We start from the raw sequence: 22,006 nt of genomic DNA, 5'->3' as shown, positions 1-22,006 counted from the left end.
AGAGACCCAACAAGCAGCTGAAAGAGTCAGATTCAGGTATTTGCCATATGCCCACTGGAGGGCAAAACTGTTCCACTTAAAAGCCAGTGTTTAAAAACCTTTCTAGCAAAATTTAAATAGGCCCCAAAGAAGTGAGTCTACTCTGATAATACCTTTGCTACTTGATAGAACAGATTCTAATTCTACAAGCACAAATGCATTAAAAATCAAGACACACAGTGTAGTATCCAGCCAGGCATAGAATGCATACTCATAATCTCAACACTAGGGAGACTGAAGCAGGAAATCTTGTGGTCAAGGCCAACCTGGAATATCTACCAAGACAATGTCTCAAGCATAAAACTAAACAGATAAATGAGTAACTTCTATTAAAAACAATGATCATCTCTATAAGACATTGAAAAGGCTAGGACAAAATCTAAAATCTGTTCAGGAAAAAAAAATCAAATTAAGGACTATTGAAAACTTCCTCTCAACTTTATAAGGGTGCTTAACAAAACTGGAGAGCTCAAATTATATCTAATCCTTACAGACTGACTACACTTCTCCATAGGAGGAAGAACAAGGCTAACAGCATGTCCACTCTCATTGTACACCATGTTCAAGCCAGAACAATAGGCAATAACAATAAGTTAGAAGATATCTAAATTGACAAAACAGAAATAAAGCTGTCTTTATTCATAACACTGTTTATTCACAAATAGCATGATTCCATAGAGAGAAAATCCTAAAGAAATTACTAAAACCAAAACAATGGATGGAAAAACCTCTGAGAATGACATTAATGTAAAAGGTTTCATGGACAGAAAAACAGTTAGATTTTGATGAATTATAATTTTACTCTTTTTAAAAAATAACCTGAGACAGTATAACTGTTTCTTGAAATTGTAAGTGAAAAGGAGAATTCCTTCAACTAACATTAAAGAATATTTCAACTGTATGTCTTAAGGTTTAAATTTACTCTAAGTAAAAAACAAACAAAAAGATTGGGAAACACTGTGCTGGTGTAGCTATTATCAAGCTAACGTACATATGCAAACAACTCAAGTTAATCATTTTCTTCTTGCTATGAACTAATAATTTCTTTGAGCAAAAGCACAAGAAAATTTTAAAATCAGAACACAGCAAATATAAACCCATGAATTAGATATCACAGTTCTGTTATAGAAGCAGGGGTATCATGACAGCTACCATACCCATTGGCCTTTTACTGGTCTAGACCTGTCTCTATTAGTGTAAACCAAACCACTAAGGAAAAGATTCACTCAGAGATGCATACAACTACAACATGTATTCTGCCATAAAGTAAAACCTACTATACCCTAAAGAAGATAATGACTCTCACCACATTGATAGCAAAGAGGCTGTTATCATCCCAGATTTCTGATGAAATTGCTTGTCCAATGAGCAGCATGTCCTCTGCAAGCAGTTCCAGAACTCTTATTATCATTTCTCTGCTGCCTAGACATAAAAATGGGAGAAGCACAAGGGAAAACAAAGTTACTTGATTTTCAGTTAATTAGCTGGACCCTCTAGCTAGGCATGTTTCCAAATTCTTATTTCCCCATCCTTGGTTTTTTTAAACTGCTAACAGAGATAAATAAGGAAGACACAATCTCACTGTAACGGACCAAATGTGCTCATAAGTGTCAAAGTTACTTGATAGTAGAAATAACTAAAAAGAGTCTGGAGAGATGGTTCAGTGATTAAGAGCACTGTCTGCCCTCTTCTGGTGTGTCTGAAGACAGCTACAGTGTACTCATATAAATAAATCTTTTTTTTTTTTTTAAGAAAGAAAGAAAGAAAGAAGAGAAGACAAGAGAAGACAAGAGAAGAGAAGAGACGAAGAGACTAAAAATACCTGAAACAGATTTAAGCAATTTCAAATTAAAAGACCATCCATGTTATATACTATATGGAACAAAACAAGCAAGTTTAGAGAACACATTCTGTTTTGATTTGTTTTGTTTTTAATTGGATATTTTCTTTATTTACATTTCAAATGTTATCCCCTTTCATGGTTTCCCTCCCTCCCAGGAAACAGCCTATCACATCCTCCCTCCCCCTGCTTCTATGAGGGTATTCCTCTACCTACCCACCCACTCCCACTCCCCGCCCTCGATTCCCCTACACTGGGGCATCTATCGAGCCTTCATAGGACCAAGGACATCTCCTTCCATTGATGCATGACAAAGCCATTTTCTGCTACATATGCTGCTGGAACCTAGTGCACTCTTTTGTTGATGGCTTAGTCCCTGGGAGTTCTGGGGGGTCTGGTTGGTTGATACTGTTGTTCTTCCTATGGGGTTATAAACCCCTTCAACTCCTCCAGTCCCTTCTCTAACTCCTCTGATAGGGACCTGAGCTCAATCCAATGATTGGCTGCTAACATCTGTCTCTGTGGGAGACAGCCATATCAGGCTCCTCTAGTCACTTCTCTCTAGTACAAGAAGTATTAACCTTTGTCATAGAGTCACACATACATAAGAGTCACATGAGAAGGTAATACTATACCACAGTGACTAAAAGAATAAATGTCCATCCACAGTACTGTATACTGAAGAAATTATAAAAAATCGCATCCAATGCTGAGAGTGTAACTAAGCTGTTAGAAGGCTTGCTTAGCTTGCTTGAGGCCCTAAGTTTCATTTCCAGATGCCTACACCAGATATGGTAAGGCACACTTCTGATCTTATTACTCAAGAGGTGAAGGCAAAAAGATTAGAAGCTTAAAGTCATCTTGAGCTGTTTAGTAAGTTTAAGACCAGACTGAGACACCTGAGACTGTCTAAACAAACAAACAAACAAAAAGCCACTATCCACAAACATTCCAAAACATGTTGCGCTAGATACACATGGTGGTACAGCACTGGGTTACATGACATGTTCTTGGCCAATTACCAGACCATCTCAAAAGAACAAAACTAACACTTCCCTAAAAGAAACTTAATCTCCTTTCTCTGCTGAGATAGAAAGCAAAAGCATTGTCCAAAATTCTGAAAAGCAAACTTTCAAATAAGACTGATCTGTCTTATATCTTAAAGGTTAATTTCTAATGAATTATTAGTAAAACAAACTCCTGAATCACAGGAGTCTATATTCATTTTTTCATTAGAACAGCTGGAGCAAGCTCTCTGTACATCTCTTACAATACTGAACAATTACAAATTATGCAATAATTTACTGTGAAAGGGCAAGGGAACATTTAAAAAATTTTATGTACAAGATATAACTTTATAATTATCAATCTGACTTTTTACAGCAAATTAAAGAAAGGTTAAATGCAAACTCATTAAGACTAAAACTGTTCTTCCTAATATACCAGACAAATAAACAGAACCGCCTGATGATGCAAAGTGCCACTCTTGTATCACATAACACCATCAGCATGTGAAAGCATGCACACTCACGTGCCTGGAAGCCATAACCCCACTGGGAGGAGGAAGGGGAGAGGGTAGAAGATATAAAAGCTTCCCAAAATATACCTTTGCTCTATTTTTCTCTCCATCCCCTTCAAGAAGACAAAAACCAAGACAAAACAAAACAAAAAAATTAAACATTCAACTATTAATATGGGATTTTTGACAAAGGCAAAACTCACTTCATCAAATATCTTGACAAGTTTATCAACTGCTGAGAGATGTAGTTTTAGGGGTGAGTGCTTGCCTAGAAAACATGAACACCTGCTTCAATACCCAAAACTGAGGAGGAAAGTATAAACTTACAGAATACAAACCATTACTGCTTCCAACACTTTGTTTACACTGAAAAATGTTGGAGTGTGGACTCCAAGTTTAGTGCTTTTGGTCAGGTCCCTGCTGTTGGCTATCTTGACAACAAGTCAGAAAATCATTTTAAACCCTAGTTCCCTCCTTTGAAAACATGACAACACTAACTGCAACTGCTGAAGGAGAAAAATGGGTTGTTGACAAACAGAAAAAAATGCTCGTGAAATCAAGTAGCAATGGCTGAGCAGGCTGGGAACTCCACATTGGGCTCCGTCCCTAGACTCTGACAGAAACCAGCTACACTGTAACTGTGTCTACCATGCTTTAGGAAAAGGATACTTAGCACATACGAGTAAAATGTGATCCAGAACATGTAGGGGTTGCTTTAGAGAAAAATATATTGTAATAAAGGTTAGGAATCTAGGTAGGGGGATTGGTTATCATTTCCTGCCTTATAAGATATGAATATGGCTAGAGAGATAGCTCAGAAGTTAAGAGCAATTGCTGCTCTTGAAAAGGACCCAGGTTGTTCAGATCCCAGCACCCACATAGTAATTCATAACCCTCTGTTACTCATTCAAGGGGATATGATGTCCTTTTCTGGTCCCTATGAAGACTAAACACACATGGTGCACACATACCAATGTACAACAGTCAAACACTCATACACATAATATCAATAAATCTTTTTTAGAAGACATGAGTGTAAGGTATGAGCAACAGAGAGTACCTCAAACTGTGACTGACAAGCAAAAGTGAATTTTTTTGCTGGTCTTAAATGTCTTTTTTTTTTAACTTTTTCTACCTAAATTTTTAGCTAGTGTTCATAATTAAAACACTGAAGAAGCCCATGACAACAAACGAATGGAAGAAGATACTCTATTTGAATATCAGCATGGCACCACATTTATTGAAGTAAAAAGGGGAGGTGGCTTGCTAATTTCTAAGGAAAGATAAGTAAAAATAGATGCTAAAAGCCTTAATACAAAATAAAGCACATAAAACAAACACAAACTGTGTCAGAAATGGAATTCCCAATACAGCTAACCTGTTCTCAGCAGAGGAACTGCTGCCTCCAGGGTGGAGATGCAGAACTGAGGAAGACTAAGCTGCTGGAACTGCAGCTCCAGTGTGTCCTCTGCTTCCAGCTCTGGCAGATCCACGGGTGCCACGTCCAAAGGAGAATGCACAGATATCCTAGAGTTCACATGCGTGTGACTACTACTTCCACTGGAAAGTAAAGAAAGATCTTGAGTAAGAAAGCAACTCAAACAGCAGACTTGCTGTTACCTGCTGCACAGCAGAGCTCACACTATTTATTGTTCTGACTTATGTAAGAAGTCTGACAAGTTGGACTAAATTCCATACAGAGAACCTCAGACGATACATGAAGGAGCTAAAGGTGCAGCTCAATGACAGTGCACTTACCCAGCATGTACTAGGCTACAGACTGCAACACCACAAAAGAAAAACAGAAAAATGGAACATGAAGCAAAACATGCATTCATTTAGTCCTTGCTTTTCACCTTGATGACTTTGAAACATGAAAATTTCTATAGCAGAAAACAGAAGCAGGAATAATCCACTGACTTCTTTAAAAAAAAAAAAACAAAAAAACAAGCAGGCTCACAGCAAAGCACTGATGGGAGCAAATCACGAGGATAAAACTAAACAGTTTATACAGTTGCTGCTGAGGGCTTCTATGATTTTCAACCAATGTTCTAAGTAAGCCAATATGAGCCTCAGAAAGATACCATAAGAAATGGGTTACTTACCAGGACATTCAACATCATATGATTTTGAAAATTCTTTCTCCATTAAAAGATTCTTACTCTGGGTCCTCAAAATTCTGACTTATGTTTTGGACAGATACAGCTGAATCACTGAGACATGCTGTGTGAACATTCAAAGCTCCCCAGATTTTATGCCTAATTCCTTATTTATTAGCTTCAAGATTCTAAGCATCCCAAAATAGGGATTTCTTTCAATGGCTGACAGACCCCGCGAGGAAGCTGTTCATACACGAAGAACAAAATAGTAAAGCATGCTTTATAGCAAGGTAAAAGAAAACCTATACATCACCAGCCAACTACACAAGAGCATTGTGTTCTCCTGCCATAGGCAACCCCTACTCTACCCTTAGCAATAGTCATGGTTTCAACCCCTTGAAAATGCAGGCTTTGCTGCAAGTAATAGCAACAATAGCAATGCCTGTCCTATTGTAAAACTGTCTAAAGGTGACGGAGAAAATCAAGAACGTAAAGCATGTGGTCCTCACACCATGCTCATGACCATGCGAAATATGTGTGAGCTTGTGGGGCAGCAGGAACAACAACCAAGCCAAGACATGGCTTCCTAATTGAACACTGCTTAGGATGACATGCAAGAAAAGGCTACTGTGTTACAATATTTATTACCTTAGGATAGGCTAACATAGATCTAATGTCATCCCTTCAAGAAAACATGACATATGAAAAATCTGTATTCACACAGATAAATGATGTTTGCCCCTTGAAATAGTTCCCATTTAAACAATATTCATTTCCATATACACAGGACTTTAAATTATGATTAGGCTTACAAAAATATGTATAAAAATGCCATTTTAACAACATAATTCAGCAATTATAATAATTGAGAGACAGCTCAGTGGATTAAGGCACTTACCATTAGAGCCAGATAACCTGAGTTAACCCCAAAAGCGCATGTAAAGGGTGAAGGAGAGAACCAAATCCACAAAGTTATCCTCTGACATCCACACGTGCAGCATGGCATGTTAGACACTATCCCAAGCCCCCCTCCCACATATTATTTTATTAGTGTAATGTTCTATCTATAGCTGAAAAATAACTTAGTGGAACAAAGAAATAGAAAAGAATAGAGAATACAGATTGATTGCAGAATAGTGAATTGGAGTAACATGGTTTAGTTAAACATACATAAAGAGAAAGAGTCAGAGACTGAGAGGGAGCATATGAATGTGTACTAAATGCAGAGTTTCACTGTGAAAGTTACTGGTTTAAACAGGCCTATACATAGGGCAACAATCCAAGAGACAACAGGGGGAACAATTCTCTCCTCATAAAATGCACACAGACACAGGAGCCAATCACCTGGAAGACACTGCATCCCAGTCCTGACCATCTCCTCGGGGTCGCTGGCCTGTGCGCCCAACCACAGAAGGCCGAGAGCTACTGTTTCCTGGGGATGGGTTTGGGGAATGGTAAGGACCTCTTGCTTCATGACAGTAAGACAAAGAAGAATTCTGGGAGACTGTGTCTGGAGAAATAAAGAAATATAATTACCCCTGATAGAAGCAGACTTCTGATAATGTGGATTAATTATATCTACCAGACTTTTAGCAAAAATTAACAAGAGACAGAATGTTTCTGCAGGGAAAAAAAAAATCAAAGAGTAAAATCACGCTTTCTACCAAATATCCACACAGCATATTCCTGCCTGACCTGATTTTAAGAAGTTCTGGGTAGTGACAGTTAAGACTGTGAAACAGAACAACACTGGGTAAGTCTCCCCAGCTTTGAACTTTCAAAGCACTCCTGCTTTGAACCACATGCAAACATTATTATAAAATGAAACATCAATCTAAATATGAGATAAAACCATAAATATTCTTCCCAGTCAGTAACAGAAAATCCTCACAGCAATGGATTCTTGTATCTGGAAACCAAAACATAAACAACAAAAGAAAATAGATAAACCTGACTTTATCACATTTAAAACTTTTGTGCATCAAAATATATTATAAGAAAGCATAAAACAAAATACAGAGTGGCAAAATATTTGCAAAATATGTATTTAGTAAGGGTTTGATATTTTGAATACATTAATAGCTTCTAAAAGTCAACAGTAAACAAAGAACCAGGTGAAAACTGGGCAAAGGTTTTAATAGCCATTTCTCCTAAGTAGACATACAAATAACAACAAGCACACACAAAAATTCAGTAATGAGTTCATTATCCATTGTTAGTGTCTAGAGATGCAAATCAAAAGGAGAGTGATAAACCTCTTAGAACCTGTGAAATGTTATGATGAAGAATGAGAGGAAGCACATATGAGTAACTGCAATGTGCAGAAGTTTTATGCATTGCTAATAGACAGGTAAAATGCTGTAGCTACCAACAAGGGGGCTTGAAGACCTTTCAAAGTTAAAGAAAGAACTAGCATATGATCTTTAGTTCATTCTTGCATATACAACAGACTCAAATACACACATGTAAGACACTGTTCACTGATGCATGATTCAAGGTAGACGCAACATAAACATCCCAGAAGAGATAAATAAGTAAACACAATCTGGCACATACATACAATGGAAAATTATTCAGCTATAGGAAAATCAAAATACAGACACATGGTATAAGGAAGGCATAGCTTCAAACTATTACAAAGAAAATAAGCAAGAAACAAAAATGGCAAATTTTGTATGATCTCGTATGTATCTAGAATGGACAAAATTCACAATAAAATTAGATTAGTGCTCATCAGTAGGTGAAGAAAAAGAAGAAATGGGGATTTATTACTTAATTCCTCTCTTCAGAATAACAAAATTTGTCGATAGAGAGCTGTAAACCAGCTCACATTACACTCTTTTTAAAAGCCACAGTTATATTTTATGTTATAAGTGCTCATGTAGCCTGGCGTGCTGGTTTACACCTTTAATCCTAGCATTAGGAAGGCAGAAACAGGAGGATCTCTGTGAGCTCGAGGCCAGCCTGACCTACATGAGTTCCAGGACAGGCAGAGCTGCCTTATGTACATTTGTTGAGAAGACACATGATGGTGAAAGTAGCACTTCATTTCACATGTGTATTTGCAGACAGCTATAGGTAATGAAAAAGACGTGATAGGTACACTGACAGACTTTACCAGGGGAAAAAATTAACACCACACACTTCTCATTGTACTTTACAAACTATGAAATGCTTTAAAAGATCTATGTCTTAGTTAGGGTTTCATTGCTATGAAGAGACTCCCATGCTCAAGGCAACTCTTATAAAACATTTAACTGGGGCTGGTTTACAGTTTCAGAGGTTCACTCTATTATCATCATGGGAGGAAGCATGACAGCATGCAGGCAGACATGGTGCTTGAGGAGCCCAGAGTTCTGTCTTAACGTGAAAGCAGTCAGAAGAAGACTGTCTTCTGCAGGCAGCCAGGAGGAAACTAAAATTCCACACTGGAATTCTAGTGGAGCTTAAGCCTAGGAGACCTCAAAGGCCACCAACACAGAGACACAACCCCTTCAACAAGGCCATACCTACCCCAACAAGGCCACACCTCCTAATAATACCACTTCCCATGGGCCAAGTGTATTCAGTATTCAAACCACCACAATCTACACACCTGTATAACCTCTCTTATCTTACCTCACTTCCTTGCACCTGACTCAAGACACCCTGCTCTCCCAGGCCATGTTTGCCTTGCTCAAGCCCATCACCCACTTGGTGCCTTGGGCTCTGACTCCCCTTAAACACTCTTCATGTAACTCTCTTCAGTAGGAATGCAACTATTCATCTAAAGAAAGTGGTATTCGCTTGGTGGTATTCGCTTCTTCTGTCATGTCACCTTTTGATTTCTTTAGAGCACTTCTTATCAGAAACAACCCTGATTTTAACTGTCCGCCTAAAGTATAAGCCCACAGAACAGAGTTGCTTGGTCAGTGTTACCTACCCAGAGGCTAGCCTATCAGCTGTTGTATAGTAGGAGATAAAGAAGTACTAGAACTCTTTCTATGCTAAAACAGTGGGCACAGCTCTCTGGGATCATTTGCAGAAAGCCCATTAATAATATTAACGAGAGCCCATAGCCTCTAATTCTATGGTAATTGCAACATAAAATACAAATACTCAAGTAGCAGAATTTGAGTGAAGCCCCCAAGTAAAAAGGGACTGCAAAACAGGATAACAAATGACTAGAGTTTTGTATTTACTTTCAAGGCATGGTATACAAGCACACAGAAATCATGTTGTAGAGACTATTCTGCCTAGGTCACCCTGTATCCCATCTGTCCACCAGGGGGCATTTTTTCCTCTGAAAAGCCTGTGGCTGCTAGCACATCTGCATATGCTACATCTCAAAAAGGATAAAAAAGGCTTTGGTAAAATACAAATCACTGTTTTTCAAACAAAAGAATGTTTTTTTGCATTAAAATTCCCTAAGTCCCACATGAACTGTAACAGTCTGAATCCTAGTCCCCAGGCCCATAATGATTGAGAATCTGCGGATAAACAGAAAAGCACTCTGTAAATGTCTAAGCAAGTATATTCAGCACCAAGAAGCTTCAGCAAATGGGACTTCTGCTATAGTCATCCTTAAGATGAAGAGCCAGAAGTCTCAGAGGGGAGACACAACAGAAAAGGAAAGGAGACTGTTGAAGGGAGAGCAGCCAGCTTGCTCTTACTCAGAGCACCCAGGGCAGGCGGCTCACATGCGTCTGTAACTTCAGTTCTGGAGGATCCAACACCAGGCTTCCTCAGGCACCTGCACTGATGTGCACATATCCATAACAGACACACAACTACAGATTATTAAAAATAGAAATTAATCTTTAAAAATAATTTTTGAGCTGGGCAGTGGTGGTGCAGGCCTTTAATCCCAGCACTTGGGAGGCAGAGGCAGGCGTATTTCTAAGTTCGAGGCCAGCCTGGTCTACAGAGTGAGTTCCAGGACAGCCAGGACTATACAGAGAAACCCTGTCTTGAAAAATCACCAAAAAAAAAAAAAAAANNANAANAANAANAATAATAATTGAAACCACCTGCAAAAGAGCATATTCCTTTTTCTGAGAAAATTCCAGAAAATTATGAACAACAAATGCCCTGACCTCCTATAGTTAGCACTTCACTGACCTTTCCTGACCTAGTTTATCCTGAACACCCATAAACTACTTTATAAACTCATTTAGTAAAGTTCTTCAGATAAAAAAACAAAGCATACTAAAACATTTTTATCTAAGATTTTATTAAATCCTTTAAGCAATGTAACTTCAAAAGCTACCAACATCACATATACAGCCTTTGTTAAGACTGTGAAAGAAAATCTCTTTAATCTGGCATTCACCTTTAGATGTCAACTACTGTCCTTCAGTGTGTGCCTCTCTGTTAGTGGCCACACCGAATTCTTTATGAGACTGGTTTTCTAAGTAATTCAAACTTTGCTTTATTTAAAAAAAAAAAAAAAAGCAAAAACAAATGGGATCATGGTGTTTCTCTCATTTGCCTAGCTTCTATTCAAGAGTCAATGACATCTTAGGAGTGGGGATGTGTATTGTGAAAGGCAAAGAATACATAGTCAACTTTCAAGTGAGGTGGACATTTCTCAGAAAAAGATAAAGAATATTGCTATCTGGTGAAGAGATAAGCAAAGTACCTTGTTTACTGGAGAAAAGGTTGGGGTCTCTGTAAAAGTTGAGTCTGTTTCTTAAGCTTGTGCACAGCTGCTGCAAACAGGACACTGACTGTAATGCTAGACGATGCTTCCCATCTCCTCCGAAGGCCAGCTTCACCAGACACAAAAGGCCCTGAGTTGGGAGAGTGAAAGTGGTTATAGAAACAGAGAGCTCAGCTCCACAGAACACTGTAGCCAGGCGTGGTGGTCAGGAGTCTGGTCTACATAGCAAGTTCCAGAGCATATATATCAAAACCTACATTTTAAAAAATTAATGTTTTTAGAACTACATACAAAAGCAAAAACCAAAAAAAATAAAAATGGATGTGGCATGCATGTAAAGAAAGGTAAATAAGCAAAGAAAAAGATTGCAAATTTTCACAAAACATGAGAAACTGGGGTCAGAGGAACAAGACTCTTGCACACAAGCCTGACACCCTGAGTTTGACACCCAGGATTCACATAAAATAAAAGGGGGGAATCACCTTCACAAAGTTGTCTGATGACATGAACACAGACAAATACACATCATGAGCACTCAACATGATAATAATTAAATATATTTTATTTAAAAAAAATGTTTGAAAAAAGATACTGGCAAAAATTACAGCAAAATCCAACAATGTCTAAAGGTGATAAAATTAAACAAGTCAAGGTGGCACCTCATGCCTGCTACAGTACCAGCTACCCAGATATTCAGTACACTTGAGCCCATGTGAATCTGACACAAACCTAGGCAACACAACCAGACATCATCTCACAGTGACATTTAAAAGCTGACTAGGTCTGGTGCAATGGGTCACAAGTTAAGAGCATGTGTTGCTCTTGCAGAGAGCCTGGGTTCAATTCCCATCACCCACATAGAAGCTCACAACTATCAGGGTTAAGGTTCGAGGGAACCTGATGCCCACTTCTGACCTCCATAGGCCCCAGGGGCACACAGCACATGGTGTAGACATACATGCAGACAAAACACCCATACACATACAATAAAAAGTAAATAAGTGGGGGCTGGTGAGATGGCTCAGTGGGTAAGAGCACCCGACTGCTCTTCCGAAGGTCTGGAGTTCAAATCCCAGCAACCACATGGTGGCTCACAACCATCCATAAAGAAATCTGACTCCCTCTTCTGGAGTGTCTGAAGACAGCTACAGTGTACTTACATATAATCAATAAATAAATCTTTAAAAAAAAAAGTAAATAAGTACAAATAATAAAACAGCTGACTGAAGCAGTCAGTATCTTCCATCTGGAAGGAAAGTGTTTCTCACTAAGGACACTCACTACACAGCACACAGAGTCACAGCTCACTGAATCACAGCAAGTCCTCTGCACCTCACGCATCTGAAGCACTTTACAGGCTTCAGTAATAAACAGCTCTTTTGTTTCCATTTGCCATCTATGATGGAAAGCACCCACACTGCCGATCACTGGATCACTGGGGTCCATTTAGCCTGACTGACAACAGAGAACCCTCAGGTATTAGGAGATGCTGCAGGTATGTTACAATCCCCACTTGGATCTCTCCCTATTGCAGGGAAAGAGACTGCATAAAAGGAAAGGGTAATCAATATTGATCTTGATAATGTATTTCAGCATTATTCTCTAAACATACAGCATACTAAACACAAAGGTTATTGCTGCCCATTCTTCCAAAGCTTACTCTCTCTTAGAGTAAATGGAGCTGGTGAGATGGCTCAGTGGATAAAGACACATGCCATGCAACCTGGAAACCTAAGCTTAGTCCTCAGAACCCACATCAAGGTGGAAGAAGAGAATCAATTCTATAAAGTGACCCTCTGACCTCCACACCCTGATATAGAAATTTAAAACTTTAAATTTAAAGAAGAAATCCAAAAAAATGAGAATTTGAGATAGACAGACTTGACAGAAAGTACTAAATGAGACTACTGTCCACTAAAAGAACAGTAACTATCCAGATAAGTTAGAGAGAAGGCAGTTTAAGTAACTCAATACTTCATTTTTAAAATTAAAATTAATACAAGTTTTCTCCCCAAGGACTCTTATTCTGCCGTGCACTTCACTAATTTGTAATAAGATAAAATGTTGTTTTAAAGCCTAAAACTTACAGAAGATGCTTACCTGAACAATCTTTGGCCTCTGGAGAAAAATCTCAGCAGGAAAGTCTTGCATGATCACGTCCTTGAGAAGCTCACAGGTGTTCCAGATCAGTGTGTGGTTACTACTTCTCAAAGAGCTAAGACAACAGAGCTAGACGTCAGAAAGAATACATGGACACCTGCCTGTGTAACCTACAGGCATAACGTCTCTGTTAACGCCTTAAGCCCCACCAGAGGCATCACTTGTCCCTGGATGTATCCTCCTATCTTTTCCTAGGCAACTCTGAGGAGGTACTTCTATATACCCACATTTTTAAATTAGTGACTGCTTTGCATCCTCCACTAGACCATACTCTGGAACAGAAACTACATCACATTAACTGCTGACTGTGAAGACTATCACAACTCTACCAAATGGGACTGGTAAGTCAAATACAATTTTCTAATTAAAAGGAAAAGAAATGATAGCCTGTATAGTAGTAATTTCTGGGAATTCGATTCTCCAGTCATCTTCCCTATTCTAGATGTCCTTTCATCCCAAACCCTTAGCTTCCACTTTCCTAAGGATGCAGCAACTGTATACAATCAACCTCGAGAACTCAGCTAGAGTTATTCTACTGATTCCTTAGGTACTGATTCACAATTAATAATTCACCCTCAAACCATTCTAAGGAAGGCAGGACCTCTTCAAAACTTTGCTCTAAAATAATGATGTAAGCATTACCATAATCTCCTGTATTTTGCCTTTCAAATTTGATTTTTCATCTAAACTCATACCTTATAAAAAGAGACAATTCAGTTATTATGAATTCAATTAAATTATACCAAGTAAATATGAATATGAAAAACACCATTTTGGGGCTGGAAAAATGGCTCAGAGGTTAAGAGCACTGGCTGCTCTTCCAGAGTTCCTGAATTCAATTCCCTGCAATTACGTGGCGGTTCATAACTATCTATGATCAGATCTGGTACCTTCTTCTGGCATGCAGGCATACATGCGGGCAGAACTCTTATACATAATAAATTCATGCATACGCACATATATAAACCACTATCTGGGACTGAAGAGATAGCTCAGTAGTCAAGAGCACATGCTGCTCTTACAGAGGACCCAATTTCAGTTCCCTGCACCCACATTAATCAGCTCACAACCACCTGTTAAATCCTGCTCCAGGGGACTGAATGCCATCTTATGGACTTCTCTGGCACGTGCACAACCCCACACACAGACACCGTAAGTTAATTAAAATGACAAATAAAACTTTTTCTTTTAAAAAATTTTAAGGGTCTCACAATCTTACCCTGGCTAGACTCAAACTCAGAGAGATCTACCTGACTCTGCCTCAAGAGTCCCAGCACTAAAAGTATGTGCCACTATACATAGTCCATCCTAAAAATAAGCCTTAAAAAAATAAAAAACAACAAAACAGACTGCAAGCTTTTATAAAATCAGCCCCTCTCCTTTTATAAATTTTCCTAACTTAAAATCAATACACACTAGAGAAGACTGGTGCAGCCATCTCCAACCTTCTTAACACTGTTGTTTTCCTCCCCATGGAGCCCATGTTTTAAAGTATATTCAACCAAACAGAGTATATTTAGTTTTCCCACTGCTCTTCATGAAGGGCACCAGAAATACTCAATCAGACAGTCTACACAATTAGAGATAACACATCATAAAAGACTGTGTAAGCTTCCAACCACAGAAGACTCTGGGTGTGACCCAGGTGCACAGAACATGCTTATCATCACAGCAAATATTAGGGGGAAGATGGAGGGAAGAGCAGCAGGAGTTCAAGGTTATCCTTGGCTACATATAGTAAGCTTGAGGCCAGCCTGGGCTACATACCCTATCTAGGAAAAAAATGGGCTCAAAGATAAAGACTTGCAACAATTTTACTCAAAAATCACATTGCAGAACTTGTTAACCTTCTCCAGAAGAAAACATACAGATAACTATCAGATTCCATTGTTACAAAGAACCAAAAAGACCTGTAATACATCAGCTCTGTACCTTTCATTGGAAGAGAGAACATGTCTGTCTGTTGTGGTCAGGGGTAGCCAAGGAAACACAGAGAACCTCAGCCACTTCACAGCCTGGTTTCCTGTTAAAGGAACAGCAAAACTTAACAATCAAATATGATGGTGTGAAAACAATATGCGTCAAACATTCCTTACTGTTCCAGACAGAGGAAGTATAGCATTTAAAGCGGTTTTAGATGCTACCTGTTCCCTTATGTTGTTATTCCACCTTTAAGTTGCCATGAAAGCTTTTTAAAAGCAGAGGGTTCTAAATTAAGTTTATTTTGATTCTTGATATCAGCAGACACTCTCTTTAGCACATCCTTTCATCTCAACTATAACATGTAATACAATATTAACTTGTGCAATTTTTAACTATTCCCTGTAACCGAGGACAAACTTTTCAACTTTTGTCAGTGTCTTAGTTGGTAAAATAGGGACACTAGGATTTAAGTCTGTGTGGTCAAGTTTTATGCTATACTAACTGTATTTGAGCCACTGTAGACAGGTGATGGTAGTGTCCCTACCGCATTAGATGATACCAAATCTCATTGTTGCTTGGTAAGTATTCATTCACTCCTTTGAAGAATCCACATTGGGTGCCTAATATATTTTTAGTATTGTTTCAAATACTGAGAAAGAGGGGCTGTCACAACTTATTACACTAGGTAGTGGACAAACAGTAAACATATATATAAAATCTGCTAGGAAGGAATGTAAAGAGAAGGTCAATCCGAAAGTTCTCTGACAGATGAGGCGCTAAGAACACAATCAGACACAGTACAACTAGTCATGTTTTGGTTACTTTTGGTCAACATGAAACAAGCTAGTTATTTGGGGGTTAAGTAAAAATTGAGAAAATATCTCCATCAAACTGTCTGTAGGGCATCTTATTGATTAATCACTGATGTGGGAGAGCCCAGACCCTAGAAGGTAGTACTGGGTGGTATAGGAAAATAGTCTGAGAAAGCCATGAAGAACAAGCCAATAGCAAGCATTCCTCTAAAGTCTTTGCTTCAGTTCCTGCCTTGAGTTTCTGCCCTGACTTCTTTCATGATAGCTTATAAGCTATAAGATGAAATGAGCCCTTTCCTCCCAATCAAAAACATCACTTTAGTCATGATGTTTATCACAGCAATAGAAAACAAACTAATATAAGTCACTACAAACAATCATCCGGAAGGTCTTTACAAGAGCAGAAACCATACATAGGCCACACACACACACACACACACACACACACACACCACACACACTGCACACTGGCTGAGCCAGTGTGGATCTTTTTATTTACCAGCCAAACATTTCCCTATGTATACACACCCGCTGGCCCTGGTGGTACTTCCATCTGCTGGAAATTACTTTTGTCTTGGGGAAAATATCCTGTTAAGACTTCAGGTTGTTGTGACAATTCTGAAAAGAAAATACATTATTTGCTGTGTTATTAATTCACCTGCTAAAACAAGAATTATCCATCTTAAAATGTGTTATTTTCTCTCACTCTTTCAATGATTATTAAAACTAAATAAATAATAAAAATTTAAAAAGCAATCAAGCTAATTCTCTGACTATTGTATTTTCCAAAACAAGAAAGGAAAAAATAAATAAATAAAAAGACTGTTTAGCCAAGTTCCAAGAAAGGTGCTTTTTCCTCTCTTTCACTGTAAGGTAAATACAGTTACTACTTAGATTGAAAATATCCAAATATGATGAGTCTGCTAAAAGTATCAAATGATGACTGCCCCCCACCCTGTGTTTCTTAGTCTATCTCCCTTCACTTTACTACTCAAATTTATAGCTCCCACTTTTGCTTTAGTTCTCACTGAATATGCTTAGGAAAAGATTGTCAAAAAAAAGGGACATGGGTTGGCAAGGTGGCTCAGCTGGTAAAGGGACTACCCACCAAGCCTGACAGTCTGAATTTAATCTCTAGGACTTACACTGGTGGAAGAGAGAACTGACTCCCACAAGTGTCCTCTATCTTCAAGTTATGTCAAGGCTGACATTCATCCACACACATACATCCATATACAGATATGTACACACACACACAAATGTTAAGAGGTTACCAATTTGATCAGTGTGGTAACTGGAAGAAGACAGTACAGGAACTTCTGAAGGAAGAATGAAAAGTCCATCGAGAATGCCATCAATCTCAGCCTGTATTGCTGGCTCCACATTTGGACGGAGCTTAGATAAGAACTCTACTGCACCAAGGTCAATCAAGTGTTGGACGGCTGGAGAATACTACAGTAAAAGAAATATTCTTGAGAATAGCCATGAACATGGAAATCTCCAAACTTCATTTTACCACAATCAAAACATAGCAATCTTAGTGTAACAAATATTTCATGTTTTGGAAAACAAACTGCATTGCTGTACTCTATAAACAACGTCCATGAATCACATATAAAGGAAAACAAACTTAAGAGAGAGCTATACTCAAGAGAAAGACAGGACTCTGAGCATTAAAAATAAACACTACCAATTCCTCTTTTACTTTTAAATGTTTTATTGCTAATATAGTCACCTTAAAAAATGGGTTGCATTATGGCACTTTCACATATACTCATCATTGTACTTTGTCTTTCCATCACAAGCACACATGCTCGAGCACACACACACAGGCTGGCCCCTGTGTCATAGGATCTCTTCTACTTCCATGCCTTTCTTTTATATATAAGGTAAGTTACTTTTCTCTACTGACACTATCTTAGTCTCCTTACTGTTATCAAAGTGCCAAAGTCATTAGAATTCCCCCCTGATGATAATGACTTAAAGAGACGGAACTCATATTGACATTTGACATTGGTCCTTAAAATTAAATTACTCTTAATGTAGGTAATAGGAACAGAAAACATTATTTTTCATGAAATAGTATTATATTCACTGTTACTTAGACGTACTTAAAGTGCTCCTTTTAATGCTGGAAACGTCTAATTTTAACATGAAATATCAGGAAAATGAAGAAAAATGGGAGGCAAATAATCAAAAAAAAAAAAAATCCAGACCTTAGTAGTTCTACTTCAAGGAACAGTACAACATGAGATAAGCTATTATAACAAATGACGATCAATGCCTACCCAGATGAATTAAAATTCAACATCTTTTGGTGTCTTCAAAAATATGAATGCCAAGTATGTCAATAAATACTACAGTTAACTTAGACCATGGTTGTTTTATTTCAAAACGACGTTACCTTAACCAATCTGCTTAACAAGTTCAGAACCTCCTCTTTCATTGGGACAGATGGGAAATTGAACCATTCGAGCAAATGGAGAAAAAGCAACCTTTCCTGAATCAAGTCAGCATAGCAGATCAAGTTGTGCTCAATCTTGCACAGGATACTTTTGAGGGCGCGTTCCCTGATCTCCGCCAGCTGATGGCCTGTCAGAAAAGTTGGCACAAAGTAATTTTATCTCGCGATTCTGAAAAGACGACCCACTCATAACTTATTCTAAATGTGCGCGATCCCTCCCACCCCCTGGAGAGAAAGCAGGATGAAACTAAGCCGCAGGTGCGCTGGATGTGGCCGAGCATTATACAGTGTGAGCAAGGTCAGCGGACAACTCTGGACAAGCAGGGACTCGGAACGGTGACCTGCGCGACCCGGCCTCCGGAACCCAGCACCACCAAGCCAAGACCTGAGGGCTCTTCTGACCCTGGGCAACACCGACAGTTACCGAGCTTCCTGATGAGCCCCGCCAGAACCATCTCTCCGCCACAATCAGTCGCCGCCGGAGAATTAAACCGTCGCGCCACAGAATCCGTTCATAATTAATATCCTCCGGAAACTCGGCCGAAACGAACAGAGGTTCCACCGTGTTTAAGCTATCCACCCCTTGAGTAGAGAGCATTAGGTGAAATGTTCCCGATGCTTCCGTCACCACACAAGCTTACGACATCTCTATGTTTCTAGGCTCATTCCTTAAACCTCAATCTCCATTCTAAAAAGCCTAAGGAATAAAGGAGTCAAGAAGAGGTAGAACCATCTTCCGCCCAAGTGCATGTGGGGAGTTGTAGTCCTGGCTCAGGCCTGCTGCCTACAGAATTTCCGTACACGCCCCTTCGCTCCTTGGTACTGAGTTCCTGCTTTCAGACGCGGGCTGTGAAGCGGGCTCTTAGGACCTAGCGACAGCCCAAGGCTCCGGGTGGGATTTATTCAGATCGTGCCAGTCTGAATGTTTAGCTTCTAGAGCTTGGGTTTTGTTTTGTGTAGTTGATCTTCCCACTCTCTTCCTGATTATTAAATGATTCAAGCTGTAAAATGTAACTGCAAAGTTCAGCGCCTAGGATGCCTAACCTCAAGCAACAAGCAAGAATGTGTGAGTGTGAGTGTGTGTGTGTGTGTGTGTGTGTGGCGGGGGGGGCGGGGGGGATGCGAGGGGAGAAACAAGAGAAAAGAAAAAAAGGAACAGGCTGAAAAGATTCTATTCGAATGCTTTCCAAGTGCGTTTTCCATGCTTTTCTTACATATGCTGTAATCAATCTCAACGAAAAGAAATTGCAAACGATAGATAAGAGTGACGACAAAGTTAAATTTATAAAATTATTTATATTTTAAGGAACATTTTATTGTAATCTTTTCGATTTCCTAGGAAGGGAGGGGATGTCAATCAAAATAGATAACTCACACTTTTCTTGCAAAAGAAGAAATTTAAAAATCAGAGAAGTACCTATCTCAAGTCACACCAAATACTAAGACTAAAGAACTAGTTTTCTGTTTCTTGTCTCCTTGGAACAGTACTGCTTTTATCTGTCCGTGTGTGTGTGTGTGTGTGTGTGTGTGTGTGTGTGTTCACGCGCACACGCGCACAGGCACGTGTGTTTGTGTTTTCGATAAACAAGTGAAATCTGAGTTGAATCATAAATAAAAATTTACTCAGTCCCAAAAGTGGGATGAGGAAATATCTATAAGAAAGAGTATTGGAGGAAATGTGGCAGAAACAAGAAAGTGAGAAATGAGACCAGTTTACTTGGGAAAAAGAAAAGGATAGAAAGGTTGCTGCTAGTTTCTAAATATTTTCTATTTGGCCTTCTGATCTTTCCTCCCAGCCCTTTCAGCCCCACAGCAGCTGCCCAGTACTTATGAAAACACAATAACTTCTCATTCTTGACCCTCTGGCTCCAGGCAAAAACATAGTTGTATGTTTAAACAAGTCTCCACTTGGCTCTGCCTAAACAGCTTGCTTGGCCAAAATTTAAGTGTAGCTACCTTCTTCCACCTCTGCACCAAAGCACCTCATAAATAATGTGCCAAACACACCCAAAGTAAAAACTTCGAAGGACATTACATAACTTCAAAACTGAGCAGTCAACTCAAGCACAAAACATATAGTTGTGGATTAGAACTCCTCCTGACCATATGCAGAAATAATGGGAATAGCTTGCCAATGGTATTTCTAAAAGCCAGTCTTGGATGACTAGTTACTCAGTGGATAAAAGGTAATAATCCTGTAGGGAAAATATCAACATAAGCATGTTGCCTTACCTCGATTTGGGAGATATGACTATAAAAAGGTCTGTTTGTTGCACTTTTAACCATTATGAATATTTTACTTTTTTAAATGTTGTGATTGTTGAGTTTACATGGGTTTAAATAAAATTATCCATTCTCCAAAATGGTTAGAAGAAAATACATTCTGTATTTTAGGTTTTTTGATTGATTGATTGGTTGGTTGGTTGGTTGATTGATTGATTTTGGAACATTTATCTACACATAATGAGTTAGTTTGGGTATGGAGCCAAAGCCTAGTGAGAAATTTTATTTCATATGTACTTTCTGAAAATAGTCTAAAGGTAATTTTATACATTTTCATGTGTGATCTGTGTGATATTTGTGTGTAATGTGTATGTGACTGATGTGCTTGTGTAATGTGTGTGGTATGTGTGATGTACATATGATGTGTGTGTGTGTGGGTGTGTGTGTGTGTGTGTGTGTGTGTGTGTGTGTGGGTGTGTGTGTGGGTGTGTGTGTGTGTGTGTGTGTGTGTGTGTGTGTGTGTGTGTGTGAGAGAGAGAGAGAGAGAGAGAGAGAGAGAGAGAGAGAGAGAGAGCATGTGTGGTTTGATGTATGAATAGGTTTCAGAGGCATTGCATCTCCTGGAGCTGGAGATGTTGAGCTGCCTGCTGTTGGTGCTAGGATAAGAACTCAGATGCTTGGAAAGAGCAGTAAGCACTCTTAGCCACAGAGCCAACTCTCCAGCCCTTTTACAACACTTTTATACATGAAATCAGTTTGAGGTGTTCAACTCTTCACAATAACTATGCAACATCTGTACCCCAAATTTCAGATATTGGAGAATTTGGGATTTCTGATTTTCGAAATAAGAATATTCATCCTGAATGGCTTTTATAATGAGACAAAAGCATTAAGAAATCTTTACTGCATTCAAAACAAAGAAACTCATCTAAAATGTGATTATTGTTTATATTGTATTAACTAAGTATTGATCTGATAATCCTCCCTCAAAAAAAAATCAATCTACAGTTTCTTAGTTCTACTGTTTAAAAAGCACACACCCACAGTAAAAATCCTTTCTGTTCACTATTGTGGCTGTAGTCATGAGTATACCTGGCTTCAGAAAATGCTCATTTCCAACGTTTTCTGGCATAAAAAAAAAGAAAAGAAAAGAAAAGAAAAGAAAAGAAAAGAAAAGAAAAGAAAAGAAAAGAAAAGAAAAATTTAAAAAAAAAGGTAAGGCTGAACATTACTAAGATCAGTGAAATCAATCAGTGACAACTCTGTCATCATATCTCAAAGATGAT

General features: G+C 38.7%; 1 protein-coding gene across 1 annotated transcript in view; it reads right to left on the bottom strand.

Moving 5' to 3' along the window:
- The window catches only part of Rttn (rotatin), a 149,999-nt gene extending 130,789 nt beyond the window's left edge, over positions 1-19,210 (bottom strand). The window contains exons 1-10 of the mRNA XM_021150514.1: positions 18,922-19,210; positions 18,438-18,625; positions 17,308-17,485; positions 16,562-16,651; positions 15,231-15,321; positions 13,239-13,353; positions 11,118-11,268; positions 6,842-7,007; positions 4,777-4,958; positions 1,346-1,461 (exon numbers count right to left, since the gene is read on the bottom strand). Coding sequence (XP_021006173.1) covers positions 1,346-1,461; positions 4,777-4,958; positions 6,842-7,007; positions 11,118-11,268; positions 13,239-13,353; positions 15,231-15,321; positions 16,562-16,651; positions 17,308-17,485; positions 18,438-18,625; positions 18,922-18,952 — 1,308 coding nt within the window. The 5' untranslated portion in view covers positions 18,953-19,210. The remainder of the gene's footprint in view (positions 1-1,345; positions 1,462-4,776; positions 4,959-6,841; positions 7,008-11,117; positions 11,269-13,238; positions 13,354-15,230; positions 15,322-16,561; positions 16,652-17,307; positions 17,486-18,437; positions 18,626-18,921) is intronic.
- Positions 19,211-22,006: the final 2,796 nt, after the last annotated feature.

The sequence above is a fragment of the Mus caroli genome, chromosome 18 (genome assembly GCF_900094665.2).
Source record: "Mus caroli chromosome 18, CAROLI_EIJ_v1.1, whole genome shotgun sequence".
Taxonomy (NCBI): domain Eukaryota; kingdom Metazoa; phylum Chordata; class Mammalia; order Rodentia; family Muridae; genus Mus; species Mus caroli.
This window is presented reverse-complemented; position numbering and strand designations above follow the sequence as displayed.